The sequence below is a fragment of the Pogona vitticeps genome, chromosome 1 (genome assembly GCF_051106095.1).
Source record: "Pogona vitticeps strain Pit_001003342236 chromosome 1, PviZW2.1, whole genome shotgun sequence".
Classification (NCBI taxonomy): Eukaryota; Metazoa; Chordata; class Lepidosauria; order Squamata; family Agamidae; genus Pogona; species Pogona vitticeps.
Window position 1 is genome coordinate 163,056,264 of NC_135783.1, and position 27,459 is coordinate 163,083,722.

At 40.8% G+C, this 27,459-nt stretch overlaps 1 protein-coding gene across 1 annotated transcript; it reads left to right on the top strand.

Annotated features, from left to right (window-relative positions):
- Window positions 1-1,137: 1,137 nt before the first annotated feature.
- On the top strand, window positions 1,138-24,354 carry RHAG (Rh associated glycoprotein). The gene is made up of 10 exons (XM_020790608.3): window positions 1,138-3,360; window positions 6,113-6,296; window positions 11,049-11,199; window positions 13,684-13,831; window positions 17,089-17,255; window positions 18,713-18,850; window positions 19,330-19,451; window positions 20,228-20,301; window positions 22,728-22,801; window positions 23,834-24,354. The coding sequence occupies exons 1-10, from the start codon at window positions 3,144-3,146 to the stop codon at window positions 23,918-23,920; spliced, it is 1,362 nt and encodes a 453-aa protein (XP_020646267.3). The 5' UTR covers window positions 1,138-3,143; the 3' UTR covers window positions 23,921-24,354.
- The last annotated feature ends 3,105 nt before the right edge of the window (window positions 24,355-27,459 follow it).

Here is a 27,459-nt window from a genome sequence, read left to right on the forward strand (position 1 = left end):
CTACTTAAGTTGGTGTAGATTTCATCCAGGTATAAAGAGGTTCCCATTTATTATTATCCAGTCTGTCATTTAGTGTCAAAATATCCATTTCTGGGAGTTCCAGAGTCTTCTCAATAAATTCCTTCTTTGTTGGCACTTTCGTAATCTTCCACTTACTGGCATATAGAATTCTAGCTGCAGTTATCAGGTATAAGGTCAAGTAGGTCTTGTTTTTTTCAAATGTAGCTGGTAATATATTCAATAAGAAGATTTCTGGTGTCAAAGCAATTTTAACCCCTAAAATTTTCTCTATCATTTCATAAATCATTTCCCAAAAGTCCTTGGCTCTATTGCATGTCCACCACATATGATAAAAGCTCCCTACTTTCTTTTCACATTTCCAACACTTATTAGAAACATTTCTATACATTTTTGTTAATTTCCCTGGTGTTACATACCATCTGTAAAACATTTTGTATATATTTTCCTTTAGATTTATAGATTTAGTCATTTTAATATTTCTTTCCCAAATTTGTGACCAGGTACTTAGTTCTATATTATGACCTATATTTTAAGCCCTCTTTACCATGCAATCCTTCACAATTTCATCTTCCATATTTGCTCCATTAAAATATTATATAAATGTCAACTCCTTTTTGTAAATATCATTGATTCAGTGGGTCTACTCTAGTTGAGACTTGCTACTGGATATGCTTAATTGTAAGTCAGGATTTATATATATCCCATTGAGTCAATGAGTCCAATTGGGCTAGCAATAGAACACTGACGTTAACATTCAAGGGACTGACTGTATTTTCCATTTCTGCTGCCCATCTACTAATCTCCCAACCTGCTAGGTTGGAAAAACAATTACAGGATAGAGCAATTGTTCATTTGCATTAAAAAAAACTTGGCATAGCACATGCACATATTGTTTATGAAAGACCCAGTCTAAGTCCATGAGAATAGGAAACAAGTTCTTAATGTTCTCACATGCCTTCTTGTATAATGTTTGAGGTCATCCAAAGGATAGTGATGTAAATGGTGATATTAGAGATTGGGGCCTTTTTTTGTCATGCATAGCAAATGATTTATCAGTGGTGGGATGGGGGCCACCTCACAGCAACTAGGGAACGTATGTGTCAGTGGCTGTGGTCTACTCCTTCTGGATCCTGCAGTAAATGTACACCATGCCCTAGAAACTGGGAAGCCATGAACATGCTTCTGGCCCATGTCCCTTTAGCAGCTACTAGTGGGCCTCCAAAAGTGGCAAGAACTTTTCTACATTGTACTGCAGATGTTGCTTACTGACCCTTCCAGCCCAGCTTTTATGGAGACAGGTAGGATGTCATAGCATATTTATTATTTTGTCGAATTATGCCGTAATTCAGTGCAAAGAAGTTATGAAGCAAACCCAACCCCATTTCAAAGCAGGATGCTGTTTTGCAGGGCAGCTCAATGTGCATTCTTTTCACTCTGAGCCAAGAGACAATATAGGCAAGGCTTTGAACACATGAATGAACATCCAGGAATTTGAAAGCTGGACCATACAGAAACTAACTGTTACAAGGTATTACATTCATATGGACTTCCTGTGCTTGGAATCCAGTGCTCTATCACTTATAGGTAACTAAACTGTAATAATTGCCAACTTGGGGCATTCCGACATGGTAGGCATTCCATATGGGCATTTTTTAATGCATCCTATATGCTCATGCATGGCTAGGATGGGCTTTATAAGCTTAGGGATGAGGAACCTTTGAGCCTCCAGACATTATTGAAATGCAACTTTGTCACTGGTGGAATTATTGACGTTAATGATGGAATTATGGAAGTTGATTGTTTCTGATGATCGTGTGGGCTAGAGTGGTTAGCCCGTTTGACAAAACTAACAGCACTTCCAAACAGGGCATTTGCTTTCCTTAAGGTACTGTACCAGGTCCAGCATGGATGTTATCATTATGAACTGCTGGGTAGCGCAGTGGTTTAGTCAGAGTTTGGGAGATCAATTCCCCACTATGCCTTTCTGACAGGGGCAGAACTTGATGATTCATTAAGTCCCTTCCAGTTCTGCAGTTCTAAGATTGTTAATTTCCCTCTGCTATCTATAAGATGTTGCCCTTGGTTCACTTTGTGCAGTGCTTTTTAACCATAATTTCCCATTCCTTTTTGTGCCTCTTGAAAGCATGGTTTGTTTTGTAGTATCAGTACTGTACTGGGGAGGGATTTTAGCATTTCTCATTTGCAAACCTAGTTTCTCTTCAATTAAGTACCTAATTTGCACTTAGAGAGGGAAAAAAAGTTTCAGCAGAGAAGCTGAAAGAGAAGAGTGCTTTTATTATGATTTCCAGGCCTTGCATTCCTTTGTTATCAAACAACAGAAAGTCTGTGTGGGAAAACTAATGTGCTGCCTAGAAGAAGCCTGAACAGAAGTTTGGCATCCAGCAATCACTGATGTTAAAGGCTAGGCTTATCTTCAGAGCAATTAAAATATTACGCAGTAAAATACCAGGGTCGGCCTGTAACAGCAACATCCAATTACTTTTTCAAAGTTTTAATTAACAGTAAACAAGTTCCATAAAATGATTAATTATACTGTTGCCTTCAAATTCTGGTTTATTTTTGTGACTGTATTCTATATGTACACAGTGAGGAAGAAAAATAATATCTTTGTATTAATCCAAAGTGGCATCTTCATTTAAATGCTTAGTTGTACTTCTTCCTAGCTGACAAAAATTTAAATACCATAAAAGTTTCCACTTTATTTTCTCTATGGAAACATAGTATTGTGAACACAATCTGCTGCTTTAATACCATACAAACTCTTTTTGAGCTTTCTCTTTTGTTTACTTTAGACATCAATATATTTTAATTGCTCCCCCCCTCCCCTAAATAAGTTGTAAACTAGATCTATGGGAAAGGAACTTGGGAAGAGGGAGATATTTCAAAACAATATCAGTATGAATCATCTGATTGTTTCCTGCCATTATGCACCCAACAGCATTATGACTGACCAATGAAGGATTTTGAAAGACAAGCTATAATCCCTAAACCATAGGTAGGTAAATGGAAAGTTTCTGTGCAGGAACCATTCTGTAGAATTGAGATCCTCCTTTACTGGGCTTAACAGTTGGCATGAGCTGTGTTTTTGCCCTGTCACTCTGATGCAATCTTGTGGAAGGCAAACACGCAAGCCTCCAGCTCATTATCATCCCTTTGCAGGCTGTTGCAAAGAGATGCCCATTACAAATTCCTTTTTCTCCACCAACATGCGGATCAAATTCCCTGTGCTGGCTCTTCTTTTGGAAGTGGTCATTATTGTGTTATTTGCGATTTTCGTAAGATATGAGGAAAGAGACTTCCGAACAGACTTATACCCACGTAAGTGTTGCCACTGGTTAATAGACTGTGTACAGCCTTCTGTTCTTTGAATTGGTGCAGCCTTGTGCACAGTCGGGCTCCTCTGCTAAAGCGGCAGAACTTGTTGCAATCTCTTTGGATGTGTGCTTTCACATACCATCAGTTAGGAATATATAACAGTGCAATGGGTTCCTCCTTATTGGAACACAATTATTTCTAAATAGCAGGCATAATAGAAAACAAGTCATTGGTTGAGGTGCTTCCGACGTTTCTGTTGCTACACAACAAGCCATTTGATTTATTCCTGGTTGGAGCTCACTTTCCCTGGGCAGTTCACTCATTTTTTTTGGGGGGGGGGGGTTGAACATTAAATTCAAAGGTTGGCTTAAATTTGTCTGATTCTGAACTTTTCTGACTTTTTCTGACAGAAAATTCACTTGCTAGTGTTGACTCAAAACTGTGTGTTTACAGGCAAGGCTTACTTGCCAGATTAAAACAGCAAATATATTTTGTAACTGAGTGTTTTGTAGCTTTCCAGAATTCAAGAGAACAAATGTTCCTCCTGAAATTGTTAAGGTCAGCAGTTTAATGCATGGTGAAACAGCTTCTTTCTGCTCTCATCAGGAATATCCACTGATGGTTCGCTAGTTATTCTGCTGATAGGCAAACAGTCAGAGAAGGCTTTATGTAGGGTGCAAACTATATTTCTTTCCCTAAGTAAATTTGTTGTTCAGTCCTCTCTCTCACCCAAATGCTGATGCTATAATCAGTTTGCTAGTCTCTAACCCAAAGGTGGGCAGGCTTTCTTAGCTGTAGAGCTAATTCAGTTTGAAGAAGGTTCAGGGACCTGGTTCTAGTGGCCGAAGCCAAAAGCAAAGAGACCAAAACTAAAATTATGAACATGCTTTATCCGAAAGCTTTTACTGCCAGTGACAAAGCCTTAGCAGACAAAACCAAGGAAAACATCATAGGATGCTATCACAGGTAAGGGGGTGTGACCTTCTGGGGAAGCCCAGAAGGCTGCATTTAACCTCAAGGTCCAACATTTCCAGTCCTGCTTTAATGGAAAACTATTTTAGGAAACCATTTTCCATCAGTTTTCTTGCAGTTGTGTAAATATGCTCTAGGTGGTTGCTCTATGTCTGTTTTACAAATATCTGTATTTTAGATTGTTTTTTGCTATTATCCCCTCTGTAGATGCTCGATTCGTTCTGTGTGAAGAAATGTGAATGAAATCTCAATAAGCAATTTTGTTGTGAAATGACTTGTGTTGTAAAATTTCAAAATTCACACTGGTGTGATTTTTAAAAATTAGACTTATTCTCCCCCCCAACACTGCCACATAAGATCCCATTCCCTAACCTTATCAAATAATATGTTTTAAAAATGGAGGTTGTGGGGGAGGTTTGTGTAGTAATCTGTATGGAGTGCAGTCTGCATGATTTCACCCGCTATGGGCTAAACCGCAGAAGCTTGTGCAGCAGGGTCAGAAGACCAGCAGTTGTAAGTACGAATCCACACAACCGAGTGAGCTCCCGTCGCTTGTCCCAGCTCCCGCCAACCTAGCGGTTCGAAAGCATGCAAATGCAAGTAGATAAATAGGGACCACCTTGGTGGGAAGGTAACAGCGTTCCATGTCTAAGTCGCACTGGCCATGTGACCACGGAAAGATTGTCTTCGGACAAAACGCTGGCTCTATGGCTTGGAAACGGGGATGAGCACCACCCCCTAGAGTCGAACACGACTGGACAAAAATTGTCAAGGGGAACCTTTACCTTTACCTAACTTTCAAGCTTGCAGGATGCTGACAAGTTAGAAAGTTTAAAAAGTTTAGTCTCCCATCTTAGACAATACAAGAACCCACAGAATCCATCCTCATTCATCACATAAGCTCCTTAGTCTGTAGAAAATAGAGAGCAACCAGTGATTACGTTATCAAAACTAGAGATAATTTTAGATGCCAGATTTGATATTAATGGGGAATAAATAGGAAGAGATGTGGAGAAGGAGGAAGAACCATCAGGCTGATGAACCACTGAGACAGATTGGGATGCAACACAACATTGTGGTCCACAGTTGCCATACCTAAAGTCAAAGTAATCATGATTTCATCCAACCTTTGCTAGGAGAAGAATAACTGGAAGAAGTGTTTAGTGGACAAATTAGGTGTTTTTATTTATTGTGCAGGGAGCAATGTAAGTCAACAAAGTTTGTGTTTGTGGTGTTTTAAAATTAATGCTTGACAGATCAGGAGCCTATGAGCTCTGAGCTTAGTATGGCAACTTGTCTTTCCTATAGTGTAAGACAAACCTTTTCTAAGTTTTCCAAGTTGTGTAAGTCTGTGGTTTACACCATGTGAATGAAGCCTAACACCACTGCTTCACTTAATGAATCCCATGTTATTGTTGTCCTCTATCTCATCTTAAGACACCACACATACTGCAACGACTTATGGCCAGGCCTTCCCCCTTTCCTTACTTCTGAAACTTCTTGCCTGATGAAGAGATCAGCAATCTGGAATGTTTGCCCACTTTTTGATGCTTTTTTTTGGAAGGCCCAATAAAGGTTTCAACCCAGAATTGCTTTTCAGAATTTGTTTACTGTTCAATGTGGCTATTTTTGTTATCTGTTATTTTATGTTATTAGAAATTATTGATTCTGTTTTCTAACATCCCATGGAAAAGAACTGAATTCTTTTTGGCAGACTCTTGGAAATAAATGGAAAGTCATAACTGCAATGCAACCAACCATATTGTTTTCCATCTCCTTGCAGACTTTCAAGATGTTCATGTGATGATATTTGTTGGATTTGGCTTCTTGATGACTTTCCTAAAAAAATATGGCTTCACCAGTGTTGGTATCAACTTGCTCATTGCTGCCTTGGGTCTCCAGTGGGGCATCCTACTCCAGGGATTTTGGCATATGGCATCAAATGAAATCCGTATTGGCATTGCAAAGTGAGTGTATGTCTTGAAAAATACTTCAAAGATGTAGGATCAGTCACAAGCAGCCTCCTCAAGTAATAATTCTTAGAAGTACTGAGCTTCCTTAAAGCTACATTTCTTACTGCGGTCTAAGATTCTGTACTGTATTGTAAGTTGGCAAGTGCTATTCTATGTGTCTCCTCTGGTATGTATACCTGAGGAGATATCATCTCTCAGATAAATATGCCCAGGCAATAAAACCTTCTTCTGAGGTCCACCATCATACAACAGGTGGTAACCAGAGAGAGGGCCTTTTTTTGGACAGAACACATTTCTCATAGCATTGCCTTGCTGTCCACTTCTGCCTTTTAGGCACTAACTTAAACAACTTTTTTTTCTTAACAGAAGACGCAGTACTGTTGTTGTGCCTCTTCTTCTGGCCCTCCTGCCCCCCCCCCCGGCACATTTGAAGGGGGCCACAGTCTGGAGACAATTCTTCACACACCACCTTATAAGGCTCATTATGCAACGGATAGAATCCTGATTCGTTCTGTATTTCTTTCAAACTGTGTTTATGGCTGTGGCAAAACAAAACAGAAAGGTTGAGAATGGTTGTTTTAAAGTATTTGTATTTTCTCTATTTTCACTTAATTGTCTTATTGTGCTTTGTAATTTATAATTACTGCGGCAAATGTGGGATGGATAAGAAATTTATTCCAGTTTGGTTTCAATCAGAATTTTTTTTTTTTCAATTTCATGGACACAAATGCAGACATGGTTTCAGTTTATGGTAGGAGATACTTTTATACAGGCATGTATCCTGTTTGGAGATGGGCACAAACTGCGGTTCGGTGGTTCGGCTTGGTTTGGTGCAGCACCTGCACAGATGTTCCATGGGCACTGTGTGCTTCCCCTCCCCACCTCCTCCATGTGATTGCCCATTCACTAACAGCAGCATCCTTCCCTCTCCAGGTCTTTCTGCTCAATCACGTTTCACTCAACCACATTTTGTGCTGATCTCTAATCCTGTTCACAGTTGCACAGCATGACTCTATATGTAGGCAGAGCAGGAAATGAAAGTATAGAAAAGTGGAGCATTGCACAACGCAGGAACAAATTGGCTGCAACATCTGTTGTGCAACCCTGTGCATAGAACCTGTAGCTGGATTTGGTCTTATTTATCTTCTCCATCACTGGAACCAATTATGTGATGACTCATTACTGCCACCTACTCCACCAACATGATACTAGTTTGAGCTTACTATGCAATGCAAGAAACTGCCGAAAAGAAACTTCATAACCAGACAAAAGCCCATTCATATGTATACATTGCATGTAAAATATACATAAATATATAAATATGGACTAAAACATATACAAAATGTGCAAAGCAGTGTTGTGCAAGCACGTTCTGTAAGCAAGAGAAAAATATATTAAAATGAAATGAAGCAACTAGAGCTAAAGTGAGTTATATTTGGAAGAGAGTTTTAAAAAAACATCTGCGGCTTTCTCAGATGATCAAAATTTTTCAAAGGATAAATATTTCACCTGTTGTGAAGAATGCAAGTATCCACCTCAAGGTGGCGCTCGTCGTCATTTAGTCGTTTAGTCGTGTCCGACTCTTCGTGACCCCATGGACCACAGCACGCCAGGCCCTCCTGTCTTCCACTGCCTCTTGGAGTTTGATCAAATTCATGTTGGTTGCTTTGCAGACACTGTCCAGCCATCTCATCCTCGGTCGTCCCCTTCTCCTCTTGCCATCACACTTTCCCAACATCAGGGTCTTTTCCAGGGAGTCTTTTCTTCTCATTAGATGGCCAAAGTACTGGAGCCTCAGCTTCAGGATCTGTCCTTCCAGTGAGCACTCAGGGTTGATTTCCTTTAGAATTGATAGGTTTGTTCTCCTTGCAGTCCAGGGGATTCTCAAGAGTCTCCTCCAGCACCACAATTCAAAGGCATCAATTCTTCGGCTGTCTGCTTTCTTTATGGTCCAGCTCTCACTTCCATACATCACGACAGGAAAAACCATAGCTTTGACTATTCAGACTTTTGTTGGCAAGGTGATGTCTCTGCTTTTTAAGATGCTGTCAAGATTTGTCATCGCTTTCCTCCCAAGAAGCAGGCGTCTTTTAATTTCGTGGCTGCTGTCTCCATCGCAGTGATCATGGAGCCCAGGAAAATAAAATCTGTCACTGCCTCCATGTCTTCCCCTTCTATTTCCCAGGAGGTGATGGGACCAGTGGCCATGATCTTAATCTTTTTTGATGTTGAGTTTCAGACCATTTTTTGCACTCTCCTCTTTCACCCTCATTACAAGGTTCTTTAATTCCTCCTCACTTTCTGCCATCAGAGTGGTGTCATATGCATATCGGAGGTTGTTGATATTTCTTCCGGCAATCTTAATTCCGGTTTGGGATTCCTCCAGTCCAGCCTTCCGCATGATGTATTCTGCATATAAGTTGAATAAGCTGGGGGACAATATACAGCCTTGTCATACTCCTTTCCCAATTTTGAACCAATCAGTTGTTCCATGTCCAGTTCTAACTGTTGCTTCCTGTCCCACATATAGGTTTCTCAGTAGATAGATAAGGTGGTCAGGCACTCCCATTTCTTTAAGAACTTGCCATAGTTTGTTGTGGTCCACACAGTCAAAGGCTTTTGCATAATCAATGAAGCAGAAGTAGATATTTTTCTGGAACTCTCTGGCTTTCTCCATAATCCAGCGCAAGTTAGCAATTTGGTCTCGAGTGCCTCTGTCTCTTCGGAATCCAGCTTGTACTTCTGGGAGTTCTCGGTCCACGGTGGCGCTGCTTCTAAGAAATTAGGTTGGGTTCATAGGCTCTTCCAAACAGTATTTTGTCTGCAGCTCAGAAATTTGTTTCCCAGCCTGCACAATGGAGATTGCAAAGCATGCCTATTGATGATGAACTGTAAAATTTCTTCAGCTGGCAATTTTGTTCCAACCCCAAGGAACCTGCTGAGTGGTTTTATTTATGACAATCAGTAATGACCAGATAAACAAATAATTTTGTGGTTCAGTAAAAAATTTGAAACAAGGGTGGTCTTCCACCGTAGCCACCAAAGGACGGGAAAGTTTGTCTAGTCTTACCTGCAGGCTTGGAATGTTTTGACGTTGGCTGTCAGGAGAAAGGCAGGGAGGAGTGGTGTTGGAAAAAAACCTGCACCTGTTTCCTTTGTAATGCAAGCAGAGAAGATGAATTGTTTATACAAGACTCTACTATTGGCATAGGTTTGCCCTGGCACTGAAGGTGTATCTAAGGGCAGAGAGATCTTTGGATTTTATAGAAACAGGGCATCTTCTCTCCCTCTAGACTGCAACCCTTCTTTTCTGCAGCCCCTAGGATGCCATTCCAATGGCTATTGAATTGCAAGGTAAACTGGAAAACAGACATGGGAAACATCACTCTTTTGAAGCATTCTGAAAGTTTTAGTACTCAACAATAAAGCTTCCTTACTCTGCTCGCCCCCTAAATATGTTCCAAATGTTATTCAAATTCAGAGTAGGTCTCTCATTTCTTCTGCAAAATAAGTCTGTTTTATTATTAAATTATTAGGCATTTTATTAGATTCACAGTGAATTATATATTATTAAACAACAGGAAATTATATCTTATTGTGCAATATAGCAATGTGCATATCCATTGACTATAAGAAGATGAATAAATGATAATTCTGTATTTTTGACAGAAGGGAGTAAAACAGGCAGGGAATTCTCCTGGTTTATATTCTGTCACACAGACCATTAAAGGGGACTTACAAGACGCTTGAACTAATTAAAGGAAACATTAGTAACTGGGCCATACATTGGTTGCGCTTTTGGCATGATAAGCCATCACCATCCCATTTTCTCTTCAGTTCTAATATATTACTGTGGTTTTTTTAAAAAAATCTGCATTCAAAGAGCTGAAGGCCAGAGTACAAAGATGCTGCTGCACCTCGTGACTTCTTCCCTGTTTCCTCACCTGTAGCAGCACGGGAGAGGCAGATGCAGGGCAATGGATCACTGTGCTGACAGATCCTGTTGCTTGTCTTGGATGTTGTAAGGAAGAGGAGAGGATGAGCGACACTGTCAAACTAACGTTTCATGTTTCTTATATTTTGGCATTCAGGGGGAAAAAACAGTTAGATGTAGACTTTCAGTAGAACAGGAAAACCCTTAAGTCCCAAAAGTGGCTAAACATCTGAGAAGCAGACGCTTCTGCCATTCCCTGGTATTTGCAAATTATTTCTTTCTCTTTGGTGACTGATTTTCAAGACTTCAGCATGGGACTCCCTTGAAATCTGATACAACCAATCCAAATGTCTGCCTCAATCACCTCTCTCCAAGATTGCCATGGCTTCAGCAACAGAGATGGGCTATTGATTGTTTTTGGTCTCAAAGGCCCTTGAGGCCCAACTATGTGCTACATTCATTGTGGTGTTTTTTTAAATGTGAGATAAATTTCAGGTCTCTTTTCTTTAGAAGAAAAGGCAGTCATGAGTCCACTACTTCAGACTCATGCTGTTGCTTTTTCCTCCAAAGCAAAGTGACTTAACATTTAGGCTTTTTTAAAAAAGCAAGGATGATGTAATGTGCCATTTTGTGCTTTCATATCGTTCCCACTTAGTCTGCCATCCAACCAGCTTATAAGACTATGGCTTTGCTGCACTGTAGAAAAATAGCGCCATGCACTTTCCTTCCATTCTTAAGACTGCAGGGCAGCAATGGCCTCAGAGTTAACCAGGCGTCATTTTGTCTTTTTCTCCCCGTCTTCAAACCGCAAGTATGATCAATGCAGACTTCAGCACAGCAGTTGTCCTGATTTCATTTGGCGCTGTCCTCGGGAGGACAAGTCCGGTTCAGATGCTGATCATGGCCATTTTTGAAATCACCATCTTTGCATGCAATGAGCACCTTGTTGTGGAAGTCCTAAAGGTAGGGATTTTTCTGTGACATATGCACTGAGGAAGGAAAACTGTTTGCTGCTACTCTACTCACAGTAAAATGTCAGTTCAGAGAGAAGATATATCATGTGCCACCTTCACCTCTCTGGTGTCCCTTATAGTTTTCAGCTTCCAGTGGCTTCTTCTCCAAATTTCTCCTCTTGTAGAATATTTTGGTTTCAGTTCTGTAGATTAATTTTCTATAGCACTGTATTATAGTTTTAATACTATAACTCCTGAGTGGTTTATGGACCAAGAAGAGTGCATCACCCCATGAGTGGAGTGCTCTTTTCCATTTTCCACATGCCAGCATTAGTATAGTTACTTAATTTTTCTCTCAGGTAGACTCAGTTTTAAGAAAACATGAGGGATAGTTTGTGTTCCACCTTAGCTCAACATTTACTGAAGCCAGAAACAGATGTTAGAGACAGCCCATGACTGGAAGATAAACATTCTTAACTAAAGTGCACCTCTGAGTGTCGCAGAATGAATGTATAATCTGAGTTAGATTCCTGAGTTCAGTCTTCAGGATTTAATCATGGACTTTGTTTGAAGTCTGGTTTCACAATCATGAGAAAGACTGCTTCAGCTACCTCTTCGCAACATTAACATCTTGTCAGCTGATATGATGGGCTGTTCCTGATGCCTGTTTCTTGCCTGCAAGTGATCTAGAGATTCATCATTAAATGGAGAAGGAAAACACAACTTACCATAAGCCTTTCAATATCTGCGGTGAATATAGAAAGAGTAAGATGATGAACAAATCAGTAAATACCACACACTCAGTAGCTGTGCTTTTTTTCACTATGGGCTATGTGACCTCTTTGCTCTTTGAAACACAGAAAGCAAAATACTTCCTAACATGATACAAGTGCCAGATCACATCAATAGAAAAAACTGTGCTCCCTCCATTAGCCATTATAGCTAAATGGAACCGCCATGTTCAGAAGCAGTGTACCACTAAACTCTAGAAGGGGCCTGGAGTGAACAGTGGGAGAGTGTCATCACTCTCTAGCCGTGTATGTAAGCTTCCCAGTGGCATTTGGCCCTTAGGAAAAAAAGGGCTAGATGAAATGGAGGCAAAAGACTTGCCCAAGCCTGCAAGCTAAATACAAGACAGTGTCTGAAATCCTGTCATGCATTTCCATGTCCTTGATGGGAATGACACAATCAGCAGTGCCAAATTACTTCTATGAAAAGTCCCTTTGGTTATTTTCAGGTGTGTGTGAAAATTTGTACAACAAATCTGTCGAAGGAAGCCTTTCACCCCAGTGCTGCTGCTGCTGACATAATTCCCATTGCACACGTGGAGCTGCATGGCAGGATTTCAGCCAGACAGAGGGGTTTTTGGGCCTCCCCACCAAACCCAGTTATTACACCTCTGCTCCCATGTTTGCTATGATGACATGGTACTCCTCTCCACAGTCTCAAAGGTCAACATGTTTGCAGAGACATTAAGAAAATCAAACCTTTGCAAAACAATGTTGCACAGATTGTTATTTTGCACAACGGACAGGGAATTCATGGCCACCACATTAGCCTTAGAAAGTAGAAAGATGTTGGGAGCATGAGTCTAAAAAATAATGACTAACATGCCAAATTCCATAATTTGAAATGATTAACAAAAACATTTCAACATCCACTTTAAAATTATAGTTGAGAGAGAAATATGTTTAAATGACATGTCAGGTTAACATAGAAAATAAAAGACAGGTAAAGAAGCAGTAGAATAAAAGATTAATATTTTGAAATGTAAAATTACCTGACTGATTTTTTCCCCCATAGCGGTAGCTGTTTTTGTTTCTGGGAGTGATACCCTGAGTTCTCAGCAGTATCAGGGCATTTCTTTTAAAATTTAAATTAGTAGTTTGAACTTCAGCTCACTTAATGTTTCAGTTTAATATTTCAAAGGGTTGTGCTAATCTAGTTGTGCATGTGCCACACATTGAAAGAAAAGGTGGGCTGAGATGGGCCTTTGGTTGATCCAACATCTTCTTGCAACCAAATGCAATGACCAGATTCTGGTTTGGCACCATAGTGGCACACAAATTGGTTATTTTCCCTCACAAACACACACCCCAATGATTTCCTTCTTTGAGAAATTAATTTTTCTCAAAGAAGGAAATCATTGAGAAATCAGTGAAATCAGTTTTATTTTTTGTCCTTTCCACATACTCTGACTGAAGGAAAAGGCCCATTTTTCTCAGAAGCATTAAATTCCAGGACCCCAACACACCCTTCTTGATTGTTTTTAGGAAGAAGATAATGAGAAGAAACCTGGAGCCCCCTTGGCATACCTGTCCTGATGCAATGGCAGAATAGCTTAAGGAATATCCAAAATCTTATTAACATGCATCTTATTTCAACACAAGGTTATTCACTGATCGCTCTCAAGGTTTGCCTTAAAATGGTGGTTCAGTGCTTTGTCTAGGAGTTTAAAAAACTAACTTTTAAAGTGACTTCTGAAATTTTACAGGCAACCGACGTTGGCGCATCCATGACTATTCATGCTTTTGGAGCATACTTTGGTCTGGCTGTGGCTCGAGTCCTATACCGCCCTGGCCTATCAAAGGGGCATGAGAACGAAGGTTCTGTTTACCATTCTGACTTATTTGCTATGATAGGTGAGTAAGGTGCTTGTTGTCTATTTGGAATTAATTATCATGGCAGTGTGGCACCCAGTGTGGTCTGATGAAGAGATTGATGGAGTAGGACTCTGGAGACTTGGGTTCAAATCTCTGCTCAGCCATGGAAGGTCTCTGGGGGAGTGGAACTGGTAAAGCCACTCCTTAAATATCTCATTTATCTTGCAAGCCCTATTAAAGTCACTAACATCATCATTATCTTAGAACTGCAGAGCTTGAAGGGATCCTACAGATCACTGAGTCCAGCCCCTTCCAAGGAGGCACAGTGGGGAATTGAACTCCAGACCTCTTGCTCCGAGCCGGATACCTAAACCACGGAACCATCCAGCAGTTCTAAGTCTCTTCCATAACTGTCTCCTACCAACTCTCCTCAGTCTGAAGAAGCTACGTGACTGAGTAGCAAAACGTTTCAACCTAATAAGAAAGAAATCCAGTGGCCATGACTCAACTTCCAGATAACCTCACCTGGAGGATTGTGAATCTTCACAGATATATTCCGTAACTTGTCATGACACTGTTGATCAAAGTAGATGCTACCAAGAAAAGAAGGAAATCCTTAAATGCTAAATAGTCCCTGGTGGTAATCCCATAAGATTTTCTGATCTTCTGTAGATTATAGATTATCTTGTTTTGTGATTGGCCATTGGCAGTTAAACTGCAACTTAGTTTTCCCTCATTTAGACATAGTTGAGATAAGACAGCATAGCTGAACCACTAATATGTTTTCTTTTTCTAACAATGTTAGAAACATTGTTTCTAATGTTGCGGCATTAGACAATTGTGGCATTCCACAATGTTGTGGCATCTGATTTGAATCTATCTCTCTTGAATAATATCACACACACCCCACTGTCATACTGATCTTTGTAAGACTCTTTGGTGTAGCAGGGGCTTTGACTCAATTGTGTCAAGAGAATCACATAATCAAGCCTGTATGAAAGGATGTTAAGGCACAAGTCACAGCCTTTAAAATTTCATAGATTTGATTGGAGGAAATTCACAATGTACTCTGTTCCTCTGTTCACATCAGTGGGTTGTCCTGTGGTTAATGGATAAGTTCAATTTTTGTAGCCTGATGACATGGGCAGGACTCTTGGAGAGGTGAAGGCCATCACTTGTCTGCTGGACCCTTGCCCTTTCTGGCTTATAAAAGGTGTCAGAGAGGGATTGGCCAAGTGAGTGTGAGGGGTGGTGAATGCCTCCTTGCAGCAGGGTAGGATCCTGGCATGCCTAAATGAGACAGTAAGAAGTCCATTATTGCAAAAACCCTCCTTGGATCCCACGGTACTAGATCGTTACCGGCCAGTCTCTAAGATCCCATTATTGGGCAAGGAGCAAGAGTGGGCTGTGGACTTCTCACCTTGAGGGGTTCCTGGATGAGACAGATTATCTAGATCAGTGGTTCTTAACCTTTGTTACTCGGATGTTTTTGAACTGCAACTCCCAGAAACCCCAGCCAGCAGAGTTGGTGGTGAAGGCTTCTGGGAGTTGCAGTCCAAAACTCCTGAGTAACCCAAGGTTAAGAACCAGTGATCTAGATCCATTTCAGTCTGGCTTTGGGCCTTATCATGGGATGGAGAGTGCTTTGGTCACCTTGGTGGACGATGTATGCTGGGAACTGGACAGGGGAAGTGTGTCCCTGTTGTTCTGCTGGACCTCTCAGCAGCATTTAGTACCATTGACCATGGTATCTTTCTGGGCCATCTCTCTGGGATGGGACTTGGAGGCAGTGTTTTGCAGTGGGTTTGGTCCTTTCTGGAGAGGAGAACTCAGAGAGTGGTGCTAGGGGTGTCCTGTTTGGCACCCTGGCCTTTGACCTGTGGTGTCCCTCAGAGTTTTCTTTTGTCCCCCATGCTGTTTAACATCTACATGAAACCATTGGGAGAGGTTGGAGTTTGAGGGTTCAGTGTCAGTTAGTATGCGGATGACACCCAACTCTACCTCTCCTTTCCATCTGAACCCAAGGAAGCTGTTTCAGTTCTAAATCAGTGTCTGGTATCACTAACGGACGTGATGAGGGGAAATAAACTGAAATTTAATCTAGACAAAACAGAGCTGCTCCTGGTCAGTCAAAAGGCAAGAAATAGGGATTCAGCCTATGCTGGACAGGGTTACACTACCCCTGAAAAAACAGGTGTGCAGCTTGAGGTTGTTCCTGGATTCATCTCTGAGTCTGGATGCCCAGGATTTGGTAGTGATCAGGAGTGCCTTTGCACAGTTGAAACTAGTGCACAGCTGTGCCCATTCCTGGAGAAGTCTGATCTGGCCATGGTGACCCATGGACTAATAACATTTCGACTGGATTATTGCAGTGCTGTCTATGGGGGCTGCCTTTGGAGGACATCCAAAATGCTATAGCCAGATTATTAACTGGTGTTGTTACAGGGAACATAGAAGACCCCTGTTACAGCAGCTCCACTGGCTGCTGATCCATTTCTGGGCACAAATCAAAGTGCTGGCTTAACCTATAAAGCCCTAAACAACTTGGATGCAAGCTATCTCAAGGACCGTGTCTCCCTTTATGAGTCTGTCCAGGGTGCTAAGATCATCAGGGGAGGCCTTTCTCTCAGTCCCACCTTCCTCACAGGTGTGATTGGTGGGTACATGGGAGAGGGTCTTCTGTGTCACCGCTCCCAGGCTCTGGAACTCCCTCCCATGGGAAGCCAAGTTGGTCCCATCTTTGTTGTCCTCCACAAGCAGATGAAGACCTTTTAAATGATATTAACTCTTTTAGGCCCTTTTAAGTATATAGGTGAGGTAAAATATTTTAAATAAATAAAATAAGTTTAGCATAGTATACAGTAAGTACTGCTTTGACACCATTGCCTAAAAATGATGTTACTTCGGTGCCAAATTCCTGGTGCAATAGAATTTTTGGCAGTTCTATTGTATTCATGTCTCAAACTGGAGAAACTGAGGTTTTTATTAAAGCCATAGTGTGATATTGCGGCTTAGGAAGGCAGCTATGACTAGGGTCCATAGAACAGTGGCAGAGCACAGTGCAGAAGTGCAGAATGATGATCTTCAGATTCAGTCCTTGCACCTCTGGTTAAAAATATCAACTGGAAGCAGATGATCAAAAAAAATCATTTGCTGGAGCTCTAGAGAATTACTGCCATTCAGAAGAGACCACGTTGAACTGGAGATCAAGCAGTTTTTTCATAACCTCAAGGAGTTGTGAGTTAATGGCATTCCACATTTTGCATTCTTTCTTTTTTAAAAATCTCTTTTTGAAGGTACCCTTTTCCTCTGGCTGTTTTGGCCCAGCTTTAACTCAGCAATTGCAGAGAAGGGAGAGCCTCAGCAGAGAGCCATCATCAACACATACCTCTCTCTCGCAGCATCCACCCTCACAGCCTTTGCCTTCTCTGTCCTGATGGAACCCAGAGGCAAACTTGACATGGTAATCATCATAAATTATTTGCTTCATCTCTGTATAGCTGTGATGAGTAACAAGAGTTTGTTAGGTAGGGGGTAAGGAAGGTGCCTGATGTCAAATATGGTTGGAGCCTCACATCCGTCAAAGGCAAGATCTGCTTTGCAGTGATAGGAGAGTTTTCAAAATCTGCACAAGGATTTGTGTCTTCTAGAGCTTGGAGAGTTCCTTTTTAGAAGTAGGAATATGAAATGCTGAAGCCATCCATCTGTAATATGGATAGTGTGGGTTCCAGGGCATTATCCTACCACTTGTCAGTAAAAGATAGCTTTAGTATATCATTTTAGAGGCTTTCTGGCACATAGATCAGTATAAGGGTCACTGTTGCTACCATTGGGTTCAAACCAAATGACGCTATCCACGTAGATTGATCCATGCTGCCCCTTTAAGAGCTGTCCTGCTCCTTTCTGGACAGCGATAGGACACAACAGAAGGACATGTATTCTTTTTTGTATGATTCAGCACAATCCTAATTGGCTCACTGTATGGCCTATGTGGACTGTTAGTAGACAGGTTGTACCTTGCTCACAAGTTAATTGGGAAAACTTTGCTCACAAGTAAAGTCGGTAAACCTTGCTTCGTGTGGACGAATAGCTTGAGAAAAGAGGACCCACAGCACAATCTCAACTGTAGACAGAAGGATTGTTCAAGTGAGAGTTAATACACATCACACTTAAGATAAGAATAATTTAAGCTTGCACCAGACTGCACCAGATTTCCCAGTATGTACAAGCCCATAGTCATTCTATTTAAAAGGTTTGTCCGAATTCTGCAAAAGATTTTTTGTGCTTTTCTATTGATATAATTTGTCCAGAGGTTAATTTGTTGTATATCACAAAAAAAAACCCAGAAAGGACCGTTTCTGGAACGGAATCAGGTGAGAGCCTTGTAGCATCTGCTGTAACTCACGTCTTCAGGCCATGAAAGCTGAAGCCAAATAAAACTCGTTCACCTAGTTGGGAGGTTTCCTGGCCTAGCGCCACCCTAGCTTCCTGTTCAAAAAGTGCAGCAATTATGGGTCCATTCTGCCGTTTGGAACAAAGCTGAGGATTGTCACTCCTGAACTTTCTTGTTGCACAAGCACTCACAACAATGGCATAAATCCTGGAGAGAGAAAAAACAAACCCTTACCCTTACCTTGCCTGTTCCACCTGTACAACATCACAAGAGCCTGCTCCTGTGACATCACAAGAGCCTGCTCCTGTGACATCACAAGACTCTTGTTGCAGATTTTTGCCCTGAAATATTAGGAAATGAATCACCATCTTTGCCTGATGCAGAGTTCTGGAGAACTTACAAGTGACATTTTAGTGATCCCATAAAGGTATTATTACTCAATCCAGAATGTTATTTCTATGGATGACTCAAACAGCTACTTTTGCCAGCTAACATCTCACAGACCAATATTTATGCCCCACACACAGGTGCACATTCAAAATGCAACTTTAGCAGGAGGCGTTGCTGTGGGATCCTGTGCAGACTTGAACATCTTGCCCCTTGGCGCCATGATAATCGGCAGCATAGCTGGAATTGTCTCAGTTGCTGGATTCAAATACTTGACTGTGAGTATAACTTCTTAAAGAAATGCTAGAGCAACAGATCCCACTTTTGACTCAGCAGCACCCCTTGTTTCATACTCAGGTGACTTAGTGAGCATTCTTAATTTATGCTACAATCAGCCATGCTTGTTAGGTTTTCTTTAGCAGTTCATACAATAAAGCAAGCTAATTTGTAAAAGATGGGCAATGTGAAAAGGCGGCTGTGACAATCAGATATCTTCCAGCACTCGAGGAACTATTACTTCTAATGACTGGCTATCTGTTGTAGAGTTTGGTCTTGAAATTTAGCACAGCTTCCCTCTCTTCTCTGGTTCATCACAGACTGTCACATGTACACATAGGTAATTTTGTTGTTTAGGTCAAAACCGTGATCTTTAAAAAGAAGTCTTTGAAAAGATTGAGCTATGCCCCGTTTGAGTTAAAATGGTTTCCATCTTATGAGCTGAAAAGTGACACTTAGCTTTTATTTTGCTTCTTTTTAGCCACGTCTTGCCTCTGTGCTGAAAATTCAAGATACCTGTGGTGTCCATAACCTTCATGGCTTGCCTGGTATCTTGGGAGGCATTGCAAGCATAATTGCAGCTGCTGCGCAGGTCAACAAGCAGTGAGTTTTTATTTGGAATTTTTAAGTGTCCTTTTCTGGTACTGCAGCAATGTTTGCAACCGGGCTTTGATTTGTGTTTTGTTTGTTTGTTTGTTTGTTTTAGGGGTTGGGTGTAGGGGTGGGAGAAAATGGGACATGGGATAAACAGGGGGTGCAAATCTACATAAACATTTTAGAATACTCATTATCATCTGTTACATTTCATAGATACAAATGTTCCCGGTAAAGCTTAGTTACGTTATATGTCCTATTTCTAAATTAATCATAGGCTTTCTATTATCAGATATTAATTTGTATTCTATTTCTGATCCAGTCATAAAATTTATGTCAACAGTCCTCATGGTTCGTCTTTCTTGTCGGAACTAACCATTTTGATAATTTATCCGTTTCTGCCGTGTCCAGAATTTTGTTATTAACTCATCTTGTGATGGATTCGCCGGGTCTTTCCAATGTTTAGCAAAGATAATTCTTGCAGCTGTGTAAGGTCTTGAAGAGAGACGATAGGGCCACAAATCACTGGCCATCAGAGGCCTTTGAATATTGGACAAAAATCATAGCCACAGGAGAGGGAAAATGCACTGTTGTACATGTTTCTCGCCCCCTGTAGAATTCTGTGTGTTTTGTCCTGAAACTACCATAATTTCTATTACCACACGTGGGTAATAGTTTTGTTCTCTGCACAAAAGAAAGGCACCCTAAGAAACTCCATTCAGCAGAGTTGAAGGTGATGCTTGTGTTTCTCCTTTCTTCCACCCCCACCCCCTGATAATTTACAGGATCTCTGCTGGGCTGCAGGCCGCTGCTCTGGGTTGTTCCATTGGGATTGCCTTAGTAGGAGGAGCCCTCACAGGTCAGTAAAAGAAACCCCTGTTTCAATGTAACCTTGAAATTTCATGTGAATAAGGGAGTTGTTGGCCTAGAGCTGAGCAATTCCATTGACAGTTCTTTGGAAGGAAAGAGCCGCACCTTTGTTGATGACAGCAGTAGTTCCCTCTGGCCCAGCACTGGGAATGGATCCACTACATCAGGAGACCCAAATGCCCCCCCATGTGCACCACCACCACCATCAAAAGTGGCAGTCGTTTGGAGACCACAAGTCATATGCCACTTCATCTCTTCCTGCCAACTGAGAGCAAGGCTCGGTCAACAGCTCCTGAGTTTATTTATTTATTTACTTATTTATTTTATTTATACCCCGCCTATCTGGCCCACAGGACCACTCTAGGCGGCTTCCAAATATAAAATCAAATAATAAAGCATAGACAAATAAATAATAATCAAACAAGAACAATAAAAATAAAAAGGAAAAGTAAGAAAAAATCAAGAGTTGGCTGGAGGGAAGGCCTGAATAAACAGCCATGTTTTTAATTGGGTTTTAAAGGTGCCCAGCGTGGGGGCCGCGTGAATCGCCAGAGGGAGATTGTTCCAGAGGCGAGGAGCCACCGCCGAGAAGGCCCGGTTTCGTGTCTTCTCCTTCCGGGCCTCTCTTGGCGTCAGGCTCCTCAGCCTCACCTCCTGACTCGCGCGGGTGGTCCGGGTAGACCTTGGTGGTAGGAGGCGTTCCGCCAGATCCTGCCCACCAGCTCCCCTTAAGGGGATTCCTCAATTTGGGTAAGCAGGCTCCTGCCTGCTGCCCTCATACTGCCTGAATCTAAGCCCAATACCACAAACAACAAAGCTGTGACAGGAAAGCAAGAACCTAGTAACCCATAACAACTGGCCTACCATGCCTAAAAACCCCAATGCCCCAGCAGTAAATATTAACCCATACAATCTCATGACCACAATATATATATACACATACACACACACATCACTAAAATGAGTGTCTCTTAGTGAGGCTCCCTGGCATGCCGGCTGTCCTCTGAGTTCTGGCACAGCTGTTCTGCACCTACCACCACACTGCTCAGCTGCTGGGCAGACGGAAGTGGCTCCCTGAGTCAGCGGGCTGGTCAGTTGTTTCGTGGGGTGATGCTCCTGATGCACTGACCATTCTCTGTGTCCTGGCACTCCCTCTGTTTGCAACTGCAGGGCAGCTGCACAATATTCTCTGTCTCCAGGCATAATCGGTTGGCAGGCGCAGAGCCAGGTGCAGAGTGGAGGCCCAGACTGCCCTCTACATCCTGGCACGCTCGCTCACTCTGTGGGCACAGAGCAGGCACAGAGGGGGTGGGATGGAGAGGGTCCTCCATGTCCTGGCATGCTCACTCGGCAGGCCTAGAGTGGGTGCAGAGCAAGCACAGAGAGAGCCCACCAGGACACCGAGGACAGCCTACGCCTGTTCTGCACCCACTGGGTGCCTGCTTGGTGCCTGTCCATCTTCTGCTACCCTGACAAACTGGTGGTGCCCCCCCACCCAAAATCCACATAGGCACAAGTTAAAACAACATCAGTGTTAAAATCCACAAAACCACATTAAATTAAATTGGTTCAGAAGGGAGATATTTTAAAGAGTCGCTGCTCACTAGCTGAAATAATGCTCCAACACCACACCCTGACCCACTCTATAGGTCACCATCAGCGTGATCAGGACATGCTTTGTCCCTGAAAAAGACTGATATACAGTACACATGTAATCACACAAGCCAAGAACAAGACGTAGTAATGAGATTAGAAATGCTACGTAAAAACAGAAGTCTGTTGGCAAAAAAAAGAGAGGGTAATTTATGTTCAGGATTAGAGTTTATACCATTGTAATGGAATAAATGTAGAAAGAAACAGTGAGGAACTCAGCACAGTCAGTGAGGCAAAGTTAGTCACATCCTAGCTGGAAAAAAGGAAAGGTTTTTGCATTCACTTAAACTAACTGCTGTGCTTCCATATAAGTTAATGCTAAGTAAGCATTTTGTTTCATAAGTGCTAATTCATGAAATAGCAAGTTGCTCGTGGCCTTTAGAAAAATCAAACTGCTTACCAGGTGAACCAAAATTGAAAGTTCCTTCTCTAGCAATCTTTTAACAATCATGAATGAACATGAACTCCTTTTTAAAGCTAAAATAGTTTTTAGTACTTACTTGTTTTAATTTTTTCAATTGTATTTTAATTAGCATATAGTTTAATTGTTTTTTAAATGATTAACTTATTATGTTTTTAATTCTGTTCTTTTTAATATTGTCAGCTGCCTTGGGTCCCCTTAGCAGGAGAAAGTCAGCCTATAAATAAAACAAATCAAATAAAATGAAATAAATAATTGTACCCTTTCTTGTTAATTTTATGTAACATACATTGCAGGAAATTTGCCTGATTGTGCTCTTGTATTTTCTCCCTATGATATAGGGTTACTTATAAATCTGCCATTCTTGGGACAGCCACCGGACCAGAACTGCTATGATGACTCAGTGTATTGGGAGGTAGGATATAATTATATGGCAGATATAGAATAGTTAAAGTAAGGGGGCCCTTATCTCTAGTGTCAGTATCTGCTGATTTGCTTATTCATGGTCTGAAAATATTAAAAATATTAAAAGAAAAATCTCATAAAATATATATCTCTAACAATGAAGTTACCAGAAACGGCCAACAGAGGGAGTGCTTGCTATATTTATATTCTCTATAATCCGTGTTTTTCAGCATCTATGAGGTGGCTTGGAACCAATCTTCCATGGATACGGAGGTCCTACTGTGTTCCTTTCATTTATAAAATGCCAAAGGAGTTTTCCAAAATTATGGGGAATGTATGTTGGCCGTCAAACAAAGTCCAGAATTTATATTGATCCCATTAACAGACTAAATAAAAAGGCATACAATTCTTTGTGCAATATTTCAAGATTTTTTAAAAAAATCAGTTAAAATATTATGTAAAGTATTATGTAAAATATTACGTAAAGTGGATTTTGACATTTATTTTCATTTAAATGTCAGGCAAGGAGGAGTAGAACCACCTAGAGGTCCCCCACCCCCTTCCTGCAGTTTGTGTTGCTGCTGCCACTTCTCCCCAACTCTCCTGGTAACTGAAAGAAGCAGTTTGTAGTGAGAGAGGTGCTTAGATGTACAGAATCAATTGGGGGAAAAAATAACACATGTTATTTTAACATGTGTTAAAATAAATGACAATCTGGTGGAACAGTATTTTCCATTGCTTTTCAACCAGAAAACATGTTTCCCTGGAAAATTAATCCATGTTTCTGTTTACAGCATGGAAACACCTTTTTTTAAATCTCTCTTTTTTAAAAAAAACAGAACAATACAAGAGCATTTCTTTTTGTAGGTGGGGGTCAAGCCCTCATCTGCTGACTAATTCCAAGCAGTTTGGTTCTGTTACCAATAGAACGGCTAGCCCGAGATATCTTGTTTCAATGCTATTCTACACATAACTGCCCAGGGGACAAAGTGGGAAAAATATCCATGGACTCAGATGGATCTCTGGTCTGCTTTTCTTTTAGGTTCCCACTGAAGAGGTGCCACACACAACCCATCATCTTTACCAGGAGGTTCAAAGAAAACTGAGTGTTGAAGAATTGAAGGAGTAGCCCAAAACTACCTGTTTTCTCTATCATCTTACCAAATTGTCATATATTTTGGCCATACATTATTTTTCTACTTGTATTTGTGTGGACTTACTCTCTTTCAAATATTTGCCATTTGTCTTTAAAACAATTTATAAGCCACTTTGACTTCCTCTATTGAGAGAAAGGCAGGATATAAATAAATAGAATTAATAAATGACTGTTTCTCTAGAAAACTATTTTGAATATCACCCACATGAAGAATCACTTTCAACTGACAACCTTAGAAATATGTACTTCTAACAAACTGGCGGTAAAGCCCGGTGAAAGAGGCTTATCGGTAAGAAGCATACCATGCAGGAATTTAACCTACTCTAATTTACTAGAAACAGTATAAAACAAAGACAAATGGTGCAATTTAATACATTCTTTAAGAAATAAATAAATTCTGAAATTAATTCTTTCTTCTGCATATCTGGGCATAAACTGTACGGTATAGAAGGACATGAGACAAAAATTCAGAAGCCCCAGCCATGCATAGACAATATCTCTCTTGACAAAGTATTCTCAAAAATCTGCCCTGGAGTGGTGGATTTACTTTACTTTAATTACAGTTTATTTTATTTTTAGTTCTCCCCCTCTTTTCTCAATAGTTTTATTTTTTAAATAATTATAATAATGTGATTTTTTAATTATTATTATTAATTTGCCAACCAGAGAATTGGTTTCTTATCTGGGAAGCTGGAACAAAAGTTGACAAAGCCCCAGCCAGAACTCCTCATTTTGCACAGCCTTCTGTGGAGCCTTCAATGCTTCATTTAGGATATATATACAGCCCTCTGTTGCTACAAATTATGTCCTTGGGTAATCTACAGAGATGGTGGGAGAAGCAGCAGAAAGGAAGGAGGGACGGAGGGATGGGTGCAGGATAGAGAGAGAGAGTCTGCTAGCAAAGCTGCTTGTAGAAAGCCTGGCTGCTTCTGTTCCTGTAATAATGCTTTTGTTAGTCTCTGGGAGATGGAGAGAGCAGCCTGTCATGTCATGGAACAAAAAAAGTTAAATGCAGGAGAAATGGAGCGGATGATGGCTGCTTCTCTCTGCCTGCTAGGGAACAGTGACTGGCTACCAAGATAAGCCTCAAACACAATGATTCTTGAAAACAGATTAAATGTTTTCCTTAAGAAGAAACACACACCAACCCAAAAACCAGCAACAATTTCTAAACTGCTTCCATTTAGAATGGGGCTTTCTGCAAGGCAAATGTAAATGTAAGCAAGCCCTTAGAAATAATTTTCATTAGCCTAGATGACTCCCTGCCTTTAGCAGCCATTTCTACTATGCTATGCTTGCAAAGCACTGTGGTTGATCAGCGTGAGGGCAGCGGAAGAAGAAAGAAGGATATGGATCCTCTCCTGAGAAACAACACCCTCAGAAGGATGATAAATGCTCCCTGCTTTTTGAGCAGCATAGTTTAGCTGTACAGGCTGTTAATACACTGTAAACTAGACATGGGGATGGATAAAAAAATTAATTGCGATATTTGTCAGAAATTGCTGATTTGTTAAATATTCATCCCCTCATATTTGTGGGTTCCATATTTGTGAACCAGAAAGAGGGCGCATCGGGGGCAAGCGTCCCTTTAAGTAGCCGCTCGCCCTCCCTCTTTTTGCATGTGACTGGAGCTTGCCTCACTTTCTCCAGAACCGGGAGGGCAAACACTAACCACGCAGTTCCAGGATGTTAATACATCCGTCTTGCAGCTGGGACCTACTGCTCTCATTGCATACAATGTTCTCAAAATTCTCTAATAAAATACCTAATAAAAGCAATTCTGGTTTCAAATCTATATAATTTTGACGGAATTGAACCGACCAACTTTATATTTTACACCAATAATAACCAAATATGTTCCTAACACACAATAGATGTTACCTAAAGCATTTTACAGTGGGGTCTCTACTTAAGAACGTCTCTACTTAAGAACAATCCAACTTAAGAACAGCTCCATTTGCTAAATTTTGTTTCTACTTAAGAACAGAAATCCAAGATAAGAACAGGAACTAATGCTTCAATGTACGGATGCACCTCTACATAACAAAAAAAAAACAGCCAGAACGGATTAATTGGTTTTCAGTCCATTCCTATGGGAAATTTTGCTTCAACTTAAGAACGTTTCAACTTAAGAACACCATTCCAAAACGGATTAAGTTCTTAAGTAGAGGTTCCACTGTAGTTTCTATAGACGGAAAAGAGCAGATACGGATTAAATGGTTTTCAATGCATTCCTATGGGAAATGCAGATTCAACATAACTTTTCAACTTGAGAACCACCTTCCAATACAGATTAAGTTCTTAAGTAGAGACCCCACTGTATGCATATTTTCTTTATATAATTGTTTAGCCATTTCTATCTCCACATTCTTCTATCATGTCCATATCAATATCATATATAATATATGTTAATTAAGTACTATTTGTTTTACCTCTTTCTTATGTCTAGCTTCAATTTACCTTAAGAACCACCGTGTTATGCCTTTACCCTGATTAGTGATCCCTTATTTCAGTTTGATCCCTTTTCTAATAAAGAAGATATGTTCCCTTACAATTCCAGAAGTTAGATGTATGCATGCTTTCAATGTTGAAGGCCATCTTAATACTTTTTTTTCATTTCATCTTTCTAAGTAACTCCTTCCCTTGTCTTTTCCCAATTCTTTTTTCTATCTCTCTAAAAATTCTGCCATCCCTTCTACTGTCTGATATCACTTTATGCACTTGATCTATCTCCAATAGGTCTTCCAGGCTATTTTAACTAAATCTGTTGGTTCTCTCCCCTTATATTCCCTTAGCACACCTAAGACTCTCCTTCTCTTCAGGGTTAGAGTTAGATCTCCTAAATGTTCTCCTCTGATTTCCTCCAGCCCCGCCTTTGGTTGGCATACATCATCCACCACCCTCTCATTTCCTTGTTCATTATTCCCTGTCCCCTGTTGACTATAGTCCTTCATTTACTGCTCATTGAATAATTTCACCTCTTATTTGTGGGATCTCAGTATTTCCAAAATTGCTTGAAGGATATATTTTGTTTCATACCAAAATTTTCCTTGTTGCAGGATTACGTCCCAGATATCAAATAGTTGCATTTAGAGATGAGGACAAATTTAAAAAATAGTGATTTATTTTTATTCGTGTTTCATCAAGGTTAACAACTCAATGAATATGAATATTCTTCGACAAATTGATGAATTGATTTGTCAATTCATCTTCAATTTGAATGGCTATACAACTGGCCCCTAAGCACCTAGGGACACCAAATGTGTAGGGAAGCTTCCTCAGATACTTTTCTACAAGTCCTTAAACTTTGGTGAACCTTGTATAATGGTCCCCTGACTTATATAGTCACAAAGAGGAAACCCAAAGGAAAGCTCCCCCCAGGTACTTAGAGAATCCAGAATCAAAACAGAGCTTCCTATGTCTTTCCCCACCATGCCTGCCAACTTTGGTGAAGATTGGATATCCAAGATCTGAGATATTCATCCACAAATTGGGTCCCCCAAGGAGAGTTT

Coding starts and splice junctions, on each gene's coding strand:
- RHAG (XM_020790608.3), top strand. CDS start 3,144: ATGCAATCTTGTGGAAGGCAAACACGCAAGCCTCCAGCTCATTATCAT. Junction 3,361..6,112: donor CCGAACAGACTTATACCCAC/GTAAGTGTTGCC, acceptor ATCTCCTTGCAG/ACTTTCAAGATGTTCATGTG. Junction 17,256..18,712: donor CCAGAGGCAAACTTGACATG/GTAATCATCATA, acceptor CCCCACACACAG/GTGCACATTCAAAATGCAAC.